The 12,596-nt window shown below is 44.5% G+C and overlaps 1 protein-coding gene across 2 annotated transcripts in view; it reads left to right on the top strand.

Moving 5' to 3' along the window:
• The first annotated feature begins 5,908 nt into the window (after window positions 1-5,908).
• Window positions 5,909-12,596, top strand: part of LOC115572814 (adenylate cyclase type 1-like) — a 41,882-nt gene continuing 35,194 nt past the window's right edge. For both annotated transcript variants that reach the window (XM_030403274.1, XM_030403275.1), the window contains exons 1-3: window positions 5,909-6,517; window positions 11,154-11,303; window positions 11,626-11,744. In XM_030403274.1, coding sequence (XP_030259134.1) covers window positions 5,909-6,517; window positions 11,154-11,303; window positions 11,626-11,744 — 878 coding nt within the window. The remainder of the gene's footprint in view (window positions 6,518-11,153; window positions 11,304-11,625; window positions 11,745-12,596) is intronic.

The following is a 12,596-nucleotide window of genomic DNA, read 5'->3' on the forward strand; positions in this document are numbered from 1 at the left end:
ACTCAACTTTGTTGTTATCAACCCTTTCTTTTTCAAAGTGAGAAATGAAGCTGCAGTTCCAGATTAAACTCTTGCTGAAGTTGTAAAATGCCGGATGGTGAACTTTTGCCCCAAATATCGACTTTCACCAAGGCTAGCTTTAAATATGTAGTTTGATTTACCCTACTCATCGTCCAGCCCAGTCACCAGAATAGAGTTTTGGCATTACATATACGTTGTGACAGCTATGTGACAGACCAATGTTAGAAACCAGTCTGCAACCACCATTCGCCTCCTGTTTCAGCTGACAAAACTGGGTATTTTCAGGGACAGTGGGAACATTTTGCAGCCGTCTTTGTGGCAACAAAATCCCAACACATCCTCAAACCTTAATGACAGAACTTTGGATGTACACTCGCTGTTTGGTGAGGTTTAGACACTAAAATACTTGGTTAGGTTTGGATGCAAAATTATCTGGTTAGGTTTAGGCACCAAATCTACTTGGTTAGGTTTAGGAAAACATCACAGTTTGGTCTCAAATGACCACATTACATATGTAACTTCAGTAAAACTACGTATGTGACGGAACTTTGCTATGTTGGTAACTTTTGGTTCACACTACACTTGAACAGAGGTGTCCTACATGGCAGCCATGCTTGTTTGGCCCGACGATCATCACCAACCTCCTCCCTGTGTCGGCCAAATTGCTCTTTGTGCAACGTTGCTTGATGTTCATGTTTGTGGCCGTGACAAAAACCAGGCTTTTTAAACCAAAGCACCTTTTTTTCCTAACCCTGACCAACTGACTTTTTGTTGTTGCAACATAATATTCAAATATTTAAACACAACATCCCATCATTTATTCTGGCTGTTGGGTTGCAGGCATAGACCCCTATTTAACCGCTCAGATGTATTTCTGGATGGAAGGATGCATCTGTCACCAGAAGTATTCCCTAATTTCATATAGCATCCCAAAATTGAACTGGTTGGGAATGAGTGCATTTTTTGATTGAAGAGTGAAAAACAATATATTTTATTTATCACGTTTCTTAAATATTTGTGCTTCTACAACATTTCCGATTCGCTGACACAGATGTTGACACATGTCCGGTTATTGTGGTCACCCTTGTTTCTTTCAATGGACAACAAACACCAACAGTCATATGTCAAGCAGCTAAACTGCGTTAGATTCAGTCTTGTGCGCTCTATAAAATACAGTCCAATGACCTTGTTGTTGCTGAACTGACAAGTGCATCAGCACATGACTTATGTTCCAATCATATGGAGCAACATAGCTTCTACATTCATCTGTTGTGACTGTGGATGTGTTTTGCAGAGGGGGACAAATCATTCTCTGCTGAATGAAGGATAAGCTTGTGGATTTTTTTCCCCGAGTCCAGTTTTGATTTGGTAATTATGTGTGTATTATGTTTTCAGCTTTGACAAATGGAGTTGTGCAGGTTTCCCGCTCAAGGCTGCGATTTGGACTCATTTCTTTTAAGTTCAAGTGAAAAATAGCTGACTCGTGGCCATATTTGATTTATACTCTCTATTCTTTTTTCATAAGTAAAGGAAAAGAAAGAAAAGATTTATCACCATATTATGGAGGTCATGTAACAAAATATAATGCATATGATGCTCGTATCCTCACATCTTCCGCAGTTTTCTTATCCTGCCCAGATATGGCAGCCAGGAGCAGCACACCTGCCTGACAACTGTGAGAAAAAGGTGTTTTTTTTTCTTTTCTTTTTCTTAGCACATTTTAATTACAGCTGACATTAGCTAATTCACAACATGCATCGTGAGCGCCTCTTGGGTCCGGCTTGGCTGTTTCATTTGCTGGTGTTGAGCCAATGTGTCTGTGATTATAAGACCAGCAATGCTCCTACCACATCTGGACACTGGTGGGACTTGCCGGCTGCTGGGCTATCATTACTGATGATCACTTGATGACAGCGAGTGTGAAGCGCTATTTAGACAGAGGCGGCGGCGTTCTTTTTTTTTCATGTGCTCTGCTCGTCTCCATTCATATCCTATTGTGCTTTTTTCCTCCTGGACCAAACAAATGATGTCAGAGCTGTATATTTTTCAACAAACATCCTAATGGTTGGAGAAAAATTACTGTATATTTACACCCTGTTGCCTGAATAAATGTACATCACTGAAAAACATGGGTTGTTGAAGCTTCACATTTCTCGATGCAACTTCTTTGGGCTCATTTTTCAATTTAATCTTGTGTTACAGCTGTTCTCACCAACTGGCTGAGCTTAGGCACACAGGTCACTTGGTTAGGGTAAGTAAAACATTGTGTTTTGTGTTGAAATACCTGTTTTTTGCTACTAACACGAGTTAGTTGTTAGTCGTGACACTTCTTGACAAACCATTGGGTTTTTGTTGCCACAGACATGGCCGGAAAGGTCTCAACTTCACGTCAAAATATCATGTTTCTGTCACCACAATCACAGCTGAAAATGTCCTTATTTCCCCTCAAAATATCACGTTTTTGTAGCCACAAACACAGACAAAATTTCCTGATTTTCCATCAAAATATTGGGTTTTTGTAGCCACAAACATGGCTGGAAATGTCTTGAGCGCACCTCAAAAAATATCCAGTAATTTCACACTTGTGTTTTGCAGAAACGTAAATGACCAACTTTTTATCCTGGGGACTGGGCTGGTAAATATTGAATCTTATTTTTGAGAAGGAAAGAGACGTTTTTTCAGGACACATTCGAGACATGACCAAAGGGCCCCGACATAAAACATTCGCTCAGATCTTTTTATGTGCTTTTGGCAATAAGCTACAGAAGTGACATGTGGCGGAGGAGGTTTTAATTGCGATTCATCAAGCCGATATTCAAATAACGATTTTTGCAATGTAAATATGTCAGACACATAATCAGTTGTTTTACATCGTTTCAGATGCAGAAGTCATTTCGTGTCTTTCGGTCTGAGAGGGTTTTTTTTTTTTTTTTTTTCTTTCTCCTTGCGATGAAAGAGCTAAAAGGACGGAAAAAGAAAGACAGACATCGGAGGAGGAAGTGGAAGATGATTTTAAGCAGAGAGGCATGCAGCGGGGAGAAGGCTCCTGTCTCCTTGTGAGACGCCCTTGGAGTGCAGCTTTGTGGTGTGAACTCCCATAAGACCTCTCTTTGTTCTCAGAAGATGAGGGCTGGCAGAGTGTGACCGTGCACTTACACCTGAAGCGGAGGGAATAACACTTTTAACCCCCCCCCCCACCTGATGTTCCCTGCTACAAACAGGCCAAGAGGGTCCGTCCTGGAAAATACTGCACGCCTTCACGCGGATGCAAAGAAAACCAACTGTCACTCAAGTGCAAAAGTCCAAACCTGCATGTGTAGATACACAAATGGCAATCTGAATGTCAGATTTTCATCTTGGTCGAATGCACAGTTTGACATTTGCATCAAAGGAATGTGCGATGTGTTGCAAAAAAAATTGAAGGAAAAAAAAACAAAAAAAACAAAAAACAAAACAGCAGAGCTCATTATTGAGATCAATTTCAGAGCTCCCACACGTGGAATATTGAAATATTGATTGGAATGAGGGCGGAAAATCAATGCGGGATTAATCAAACTCGACGACAGGCGTTTTGTTTCATTTGCATATCACCTTTGAAAGGGTGACAGGCAGGCTACAGTCACACAGCAGCGTTTCGTGTTCACTAATAAAGTCCGGTGAGAAGCGACAAGAGTAGAAAACCTTGAAGATAAGACGGGATATCAGCCTAAAAAGCCATGTGTCCTACATCCTGTGTCCCATATCTTCCTCTCAGAGGAGCAGGGATAGATAGCACAGAGGAGGGAGACTGGCGGGCAGAGCAGAGCTGTGGACACAACAGTGGAGCCGTTTCCTGACGAATCATTCAGTGTGACAGCGAGGGGGTTTTGTCAGGTTTGATTAAAATTTAAGAGTTTAAATCAAGTTGGATTATAAGATTTGTTTTGGATTGATTGTTTGGTCAGAAAATAATGTTTTAAAAAAATAAAATAAAAATGTCTTGTCCAATTTCAAGCCCAAGATGACATCTTAAAGGAACAGTTCAACCACAAAATGAAAATTCAGTCGTTATCTACTCACCCTGATGCCGACGGAAAGTGAGGTGAGGTTTTGTAGTTTACAAAACATTTCTGGGGCTTCGCAGCAAAACGGCATCACGGCACGCTTAGCTCCTTTTTTAAAGCCGGAAACTTCACCGTAGCGTCTAAGCTAAAACAGTTAGCATGCACCCCGTCTGAAGTGGCCACGCGAGGCCGACTACACACTGAAGGTGCAATAAATAATGTCTTTTCAAATCAATTCGGGGTGACAGGGGCCCCCAGCAACTCAGCTTTATGCCCGATTTTAAGTCATTTTCAAACAAGTCCCCATCTACGTCGGTCTATACTCCAACGCTGTTTTGCTGCAAAGCCCCGGAAATGTTTCTTGGACTACGAAAAACTTCACCTGACTTTCATGAGCGTGAGCAGATACTGACTGCATTCTCATTCATTGGCGAACTTATCCTTTAAAATATGATGCATGTTTACTCTCTGTCCCTCGACTGATGGATTGATCTAATTCCCCTGACTTGCTTAGAGGCTCCTACAGGACCAAACTGCCTCTTTCTACAGGGTGCCAAACACTTTACTTCTCTGCTTCTATTCCCCACGTCCCATCTTCAGTCCTCCCCCTCTTTGTTTACCTGTCACACTACATACACTCGCTCCACAGCTGGGTTAATTCAGTGAGAGCTCGAAACACAAACAGCTATCACAGAGGATGGAGGGGAGGGGACACACAGGAGGCATGTTGGTGCCCTGGTAGCATGGCAGAGTGCTGGACTTTTTCGCATCCATCTGTCACTTTCTTACACTCTTCCGTGGCACTGACGGGTCATGGCAGCGGCAGCCTGTGACGGATGACTAATCTTCCCCTGGTAATGAATGAGACACCACCCCCTGAATGCCAAGAGGGTGCCGCTGGCTGCTGGCTGGCTGGTTGGTGGCGAGGGTGGCAACACTGAAAATCATATGATGAATGGTATGCAGGCATGATACCGCGCGTCCTGCGCCAGGCAAATATCCAGTGCGGCTGCCAAGCCAGAGAAAGATTTTCATGAATCACGGTCTGAAAGCATCGAAACACAGTGCATCTATTAATTTCTCCTCATGTGAAGAAGGAGGAAGGGGGGGGGGGGGGGGGGGGGGGGGGGGAGAAAAGAAAAGAGGGAGGGGACATTGAGCATAAATGAATCAACATGTGAGAAATTAGATTGCGGCGCTTTAATGATGGAAACATGTCATGTGTAGGTGGAGCGCGGAGAGGACGCGTATGTGTGTTTGTGATGGATGTGATCGTCTTGACTGTGTGTTTGTGTGTGCGCGTGTGTGTTGAGTAGCTGAGACCTGTCTTATCTTCACCTCATAATGCGCAGGCGTGATCCTATCTGAGCCCCGCAACAAAAAAAAAAAAAGAAGAGAAGAAGAAGAAGAAGAAGCTTTTCCCATCACCATCTGAACCAGACGTCGTGCGCGCTTGCTCCTCAACGGGAGACATCTGAGAGAGAGAGAGAGAGAGAGATAGAGAGAGAGAGAGAGAGAGAGAGAAAGGAAGAGAGAGATTTTTTTTTTCTTTTCCTTGCAGATCGCATGCAAACACAGCCGCAGCATGAAGGTTCCTGTGACAGCTGATCCCTCGGAACGACACATTCCAACCTGTGGATAGTGCGGGAGCGCGTCTGGTGGCCACCGGCCGGTCTCGGGCTATCTGGGACGCTCTCGCCTCCCCCTCCAGCCGGGCTTGTGCGCCTCTTCTCCCCCTCTCCTCCTCCTCCTCCTCCTCCTCCCCCTCCTCCCCAGCTGGCTCCCCCGCTGCGTGCTCGGCGTGTTCCGTTTGACCCCTCAGCCCGTGAGCAGGTATTCAGTTTATGAATGGCACTGACATGGAGGAAATACCGTTTCAGAAAGTCAAAACCAGGCGAAAGAGAAGTCACTGTCCGCCGGGCGTCCCCCTGACCACCATCGTGTGCGAGGACGAGTTCGACTGCAAGGAGCTCGAGTCCCTCTTCCAGAACTACAACCTGAAGCTGGAGCAGACCTCCACCCTCAAAGCCCTGGCCGTGCTCATCTTCATGTCCTCGACGCTGGCCGTGGTGGAGTTGCTGTCCGGCCCCAGCCTCACCATCTCCAAGGGGTCCCACCCGGTGCACTGTGTCATCTTCGTGTCCCTCTTCATCGTAACTAATGTCAAGTACCTGCAAGTGACTCAGCTGCAGCAGATCGTCAACCTGACGCTGCTCTTCGGCTTCACCTTCTCGTTCCTCTGCTGCCCCTTCTCGCTCGGCGCGATGGGGATGGAGCCCCCGACGTCCCCGGAGCAGGGCATGTGGCAGCTCATCCTGGTCACCTTCGTCGCCTACGCGCTCCTGCCCGTGCGGACGCTGCTGGCCGTCGTGCTGGGAATAATGGTGTCCATCTCGCATTTGATTGTGACCGCCACTTCTGTCACGGCGAAGACGCAGAAGATGTGGAGAACGGTACGTGCGATTGCTTTTTCACCTTGAAATAAGCCTTTTTTTATTTTAACAGTCAGTCCAGCTTCCCTCTACATGTTCAGACAGTATAGTGACATATGATTATGGAAAACACTGTCAAGGAGCTCAGATCAGCACCGAGGACAGCTCCCAGCACCCGGGGTTTGGGACTTGATGGGATTTGCTCAGGCTTTGATCAAATTTGACCAAAAAAAAAAAAAAGTGTAATTCTGTTCTGGTGACAAAAAAAATAAACTACCTTGTATCAACTTCTGGTGGGAAAAACACAAAGTGTGAGACTGCAGTTCTCCCCAGATATACAAAAAAAAAAGCCCAACAACATCCCACCTGTATGTAGTTCTGTATGTACACTGGACCCTGGACTGACAAAAAAACAAGTGAACAAGCAATGTACACAAGCAGTGGCGATCCTAGTCTGCTGGGGCCCGAGGGGAAAAAAAATAAATCCCAGGTTCCCACTCCAACCCACCATTATGTTAAAAATAGTCTGACACCAAGGAAAAGTGTACAAAACCCAATTTAATTTTCAATTTCATGTCAGTAGATTTAACGATCACAACTTAAATTCGCAACTGAACAACTTCAGCGCTGTCATATTTTAAGAGCAGTGATCATTAACACATGATGACACTGGCTTTATAGGGTCTCTATGTTACAAATTCTTAGTCATTTACATGCATTGATCAGTTTTTATTGGACCTATGTGAGCCGATTGTGAAAAATGAGACTGTCCCCTTGTCCCTCCCGGTCGTCTGTAAAAGCCTGGGGACGATTTGTTGAGGTTGTTTGTAATGCTGAAGGACTGTGGGTTTCTTTGTGAAAGACTCGGGTCGGGTTTTTCAGCGATGGTCCAAAGGACGTGTCTTGATTCGCGTTCTAAATTGTCTAAAAACATCTAATTTATCGAGCTCCTTTCTAGATGATTGCGTCTTTAAAGGTGCAGTATGTAGTTTTGGGGAAGTTGCTTTTATTCACTGACTAAAAAGCTGAATAAACAAACTCCCTTTGTTTTCATGAGTGAATGAACAGAATAAACAAACTGACCTTAAAAGACAACACAACTTCATACTGTTTTATTTTGTTTATATGTGGCAGACCCTGCCACCTATCTAGTTTCAAACTCTGTTCTGCGGACCTTATTTCCCTCTGAGAGCAGCTTGTTTATTCATTCATGGAAAAAATGAATATTTCAGAGTTTGCATTACTACCCCACTAATACTGTGAATGTTAAAAAAGAGTGTGAATCTCTTCTCCCAAACTACATAGTGCCCCTTTAAGTGTAATGAGATTTTTTTTTGACTGGTGAGATGTCTACTACAGTGAGGTAATGGCGGACTACTGTGTAGGACGCAGCAGGTGGTCACGCATACCTGAAGGCTCCTAAAAAGAAAACAAAGAGAAAAAAAAAAAATTAAGGAGCAAAGCAGTCTGTACGTGCTCGTGGCGGTTTTCCCCCCGGGGATGTGATTCAGTCCCAGAGGAGCTGGCTGGGAATGAAGAACAAGACTGACATACTGAAGTAGGGCAAACAGAGGGGCACACACACACACACACTTTCACTTTCACCACACTATACGCCTCAGTTATGAAAAAGAGGGCAGAGTCATGCATGCCATTTCCCGAGCTGAAATAGAAATTGATACACTGCTCTCTGTACGTTTATATCTTGGCACCTTTTTCTGTCACAATGAAACACACTCTCTCTCTCTCTCTCACACACACACACACACACACACACACACACACACACACACACACACACTCTCCCTCACACACATTTCAGACTGTCATCAGGTGTGAGGAAAGAAGATATGTCACATCAGTCAAACCCTCCGGCGGTAATGGAACATTTCTGCCTCTGTATGACACGAAGATTGTGCATTTCTTGGCGACGGGAAAATTGAGACGCGTTCAGTTCATCACGCCCTCGGATGATGACAGCATATTTGCAGAGGAGATTGTTTTCCCCCTGTACGTAGGCTATGAGATACCTGCGTAGCCATGTGAAGGACAGTGTTAGCTGGACTACCAGAGATAGCTAATCCATTAAGCTTAGAGATGAGCTGCGTGGCATGACCCCGCGCAGGCCAGCTTCGCACCAGCCACCCACCGAGGTCCCAGGCACTCAGCCTGCAGTGCTGCCTGCTTTACCTGAAATATCTTATTACCGGAGCGACTGCTGTGGAGAATAGAACTTGGGAAAACTGGTTATTGAGTTGTTGTTGTTGTTGTTGTTGTTGTCATGTGCTGTCAAGAACACAGTCCATTCTTCTCACTGCCACATTTTATTGACACACTAACAAGTTTGGAGTTATGCGGCGTTGGTTTCGGCCTCGCATATCTAGATGAAGCCGGCTTGGATAAACAGAAGAAGGAAGAGCAACGCGGATCCTAACGCAAAGCACATTCATACTTTTAAAGTACAATGACTGCAATAAACGTCAGCCAAGCCCAGGAGTCTTTTATTTAAGTACAACAATGAAAACAGGAAGCTAAAGCACTGTGTGTTCAAATGTTAGACACGCAGCTTAAAGGTGCACTATGTAGTTTTGGGGGAGAATATTAAATCAGTAAACAGAGATTTTTTAAAGCTTTAACTAACTAGATAATCAAACTCTCAAAGGACAACACAGTTTCAGACTGTTTTACTTTGTGTGTACATTTGGCGGACCCTGCCACCTCTCTAATTTCAAACACTGTTCCGGAGACTTCATCTTCCTCTGAGAACAGCTTGTTAATTCAGTCATGGAAAAAAAATAATATTTCAGAGTGAACACAGACTGGAAACATTTACTCTAGAAAACACAAGTCAACATGAAGGTTGTGATTTCTCAGGTGGCTGGAGTGTATCCCACTGTCACTGAACCCAATGCACCAGGATCATTTATGGCCGTCCGGAGTCAAATCGGGGTTATCGCCACAGATAAGCAGAGGTGTGAGTGTTTTTACACCCACTCAACTCCGATGCCAGCGTTTCCTTACTCGCGGCTTGTGGAGTAACTTGAGCGTCGTATGAACATGCCGATCGCTCGCCAGCACTCCTGCCAAGCACAAAGACAGACCGCTGCTGCCAAAAACAGTCTTTTCAAGGCAGCGCATTATTCATCGGACTGGGAAACATGCCTGTCTGCAGTGATAGAAGTTTGTTGAAGTTGCGAAGTTGTGTGTGTACTGTACAAAGCTTTGACGGTGTATTTATGATGCTCCCTCAAACACCAATGCCCTGAAATGACACTATATGTTTTTTTTTGTTTTTTTTACCAGTGAAGCACAGTGGAATTTGTAATAGCTTTTCCTGAGGTCAAATAGCCTCCACTGTTGACTCCAGCTTCAGAAAAAAAAAACCCCATGATGAACGAGCCGAGATATAAAGAGAACAAATGCCTTTATTCTTTACGAACATACAATTACTGCCCGGGTTTGACAGCTCGCTTGTGTACACTCCAGAGGTCAATATAGGACCTTGTTCGGTTTGTGTACAAAGTCGCAGCCAGCAGACCTCCATCAAGTAGAAAAAAAAAACAAAAAAACTCTTTTCTTTTGTGTCCCGCACAAGGTTGAAGCAGTCATGCTGCTGTACATCCTCTGTGATGGATGAAGCAGGGCACGGATCTCGAAATGTTTTAATGTCACAGACCCCAAAATAGAGAAATATTAGGCCCCGCCACCCTCTCGCCCGATCTCTCACGAGGGAGGAGGTTTGTTGTTGTCGTTGTGGATTTAGTTTCCAGTCATTTTGCTTCATACATGAGAGAATCCAAGTGAGACAAGTGAAACCTGTGTTTGAAATAGTGATCCACACAGTAGCTCCATACACTGGTTGCTATGAATCTAAGTAGTTAATTAAAGAGCCCCGGCCGATATACGATTTTTGTAATAATCTCTCAAGAGTGGTTATCAAGCACTTGTCACAGAGATGTGTAACGGGGGCAGGATATTTTAAACACCGGTGTGTCTACAGTCATCATATTCTGCATTATCATCTCTAAAAGAAAGTTTTCATATCAGCAAGTATCGGACATCTTACCCACCGACACGATATATCCACGATAGGCCAATATCAACCGATAATATCGGCAACCCGATATATCGATCAGGTTAGAGTTAATGATGGGTGAGTTTATAGGGATTTCATTTAATTCAGCAAGACTTTATTTATACCTGTGAGGGCAAGGGCGATCCTTAGAGCCATGACTGATTCCAAGGATAAAGCCACAGGTTCTTCAAAGGTTCAGGCATGGGAACAAACTCTATGTGTACCCAGCGTGCCCAGCATAAATGACACCACTTGCCAGGTCAACAAATACACTGACACAATAGACAGGAAAAGAAAAAGAAAACACACTTTATGGAAAGTACATTTGAAGAAAAGAAATGGGGGTTTAACGTCAATCAAACAACGTGTCGAAAATGTTATCATTTACTATACATGCATGAAACTACAAATCCTCTTCTCACATCTAAGGTTATTAAGCACGCTCGTGGATAAAGTGTGAAGCGTGTATGCAAACACACAAATTGTCTGATAGTGGGTACATTCACAACGTCTCTTCTAATGACTGCCTAGCACTGTATGTGTCAGGAAATCAACATTTTTTTTGGTTCCCCCTGTCTGCAGTTGGTTGCCAACACAGTGCTGTTCACCAGCGTCAACCTGTCAGGGCTGTTTGTGCGCATCCTGACAGAACGAGCCCAGAGGAAGGCCTTCCTGCAGGCTCGCAACTGCATCGAGGAGCGACTCCGCATGGAGGACGAGAACGAGAAGCAGGTACGGGGCACCTGAGCTCAAGCTGATGGCAAAATGAGATGTGTGTCCGTGTTTTGTTTTTTTTTGTTTTTTTTTACCCCCACCCCCTCTCTCTTTCTTGTGCCGTGAGTCATTTCGACACATTATTCATTTCTGTTAGATTTCATGCCTTTATGTCTCGCACATTTTCTTATCGCTACTAACACTTTGTCCTGTGATAACTTTGACTGCGTGAATGTATATTTCAACTCACTTCTTTGCTCTTTTTCTCTCTTTCTCTCTCTCTCTCTCTCTCTCTCCCTCTGACACACACACACACACACACACACACACACACACTCAGGAGCGCCTGCTAATGAGTCTGTTGCCCAGGAACGTAGCTATGGAGATGAAAGAGGATTTCCTGAAGCCCCCAGAAAGGATCTTTCACAAAATCTACATCCAGCGCCATGACAATGTCAGGTAGGATCCTCACACCAACACGACTGCTGTCCAATCCCAGTGATATTCAAATCCCTCTTTGCTGTGAATTGTCTTAACTAATGCCACACAGTGATCTTTCGTACAAAACTGTATTCTCCACATGGGTGAAAGCAGTGGCATAAACACTGTCCCGATGCATCATGGCGCGTGCTAAAAATGAACCGAATAACTTGACCAAACATGTCCTTTGGAAAAAACACTGAGGGCTACACAGTGTAGTGTGATCTGACCCAACAGTGTCCTAAAACATCAACAGCGCCCCGGGCTGCGAAAAAACTGAAACATTTCATTCTTCTCGTTGAATATCGACGGTTGGCCACTGACTCGTCCTGAAAAGTCCAGAGAACATAAGGCTGCACTTTCCTTTCGTTTGATATGGGTGGCACATTTTGGAGAGAAATGCTATATGGGCAAAAAAAAGAAAAGGAAATAAGCTAAATCCGATCATATTTCCCTGCGTTGAGTCTAACATGCCAGTGGTGCATATGCCAGCTCCCTGGCTGTCATATCTCAGCAGCCCCTGGGGGAAACAAGGCTTTTGGAGTGAGGGATCCTACTGGGGGAAATAGAAGGGCAGATTAAGTGATGCTTAGTGAGGAGACGCTCCCTCTGGCATTTTGTTATGTCACATACAGTTGCCAGCAGTTTAGGAGCGATGTGTTCTGTTTTAAGATTACTCTTTGCTAAAGGTTCATCGCTACAGCACATAAATTATCTCACAGTGGCTGTAGCACAACCCCCAGCTGATGGATGCTCTCTGTCTCTCGGATCCAGTGTCTCTCTTTGAGAAGTTGCAGAAACTGCTTTTTCGGAGGACACTGGCCATCGTAC

This window comes from Sparus aurata, chromosome 21 (genome assembly GCF_900880675.1).
Source record: "Sparus aurata chromosome 21, fSpaAur1.1, whole genome shotgun sequence".
Taxonomy (NCBI): Eukaryota; Metazoa; Chordata; class Actinopteri; order Spariformes; family Sparidae; genus Sparus; species Sparus aurata.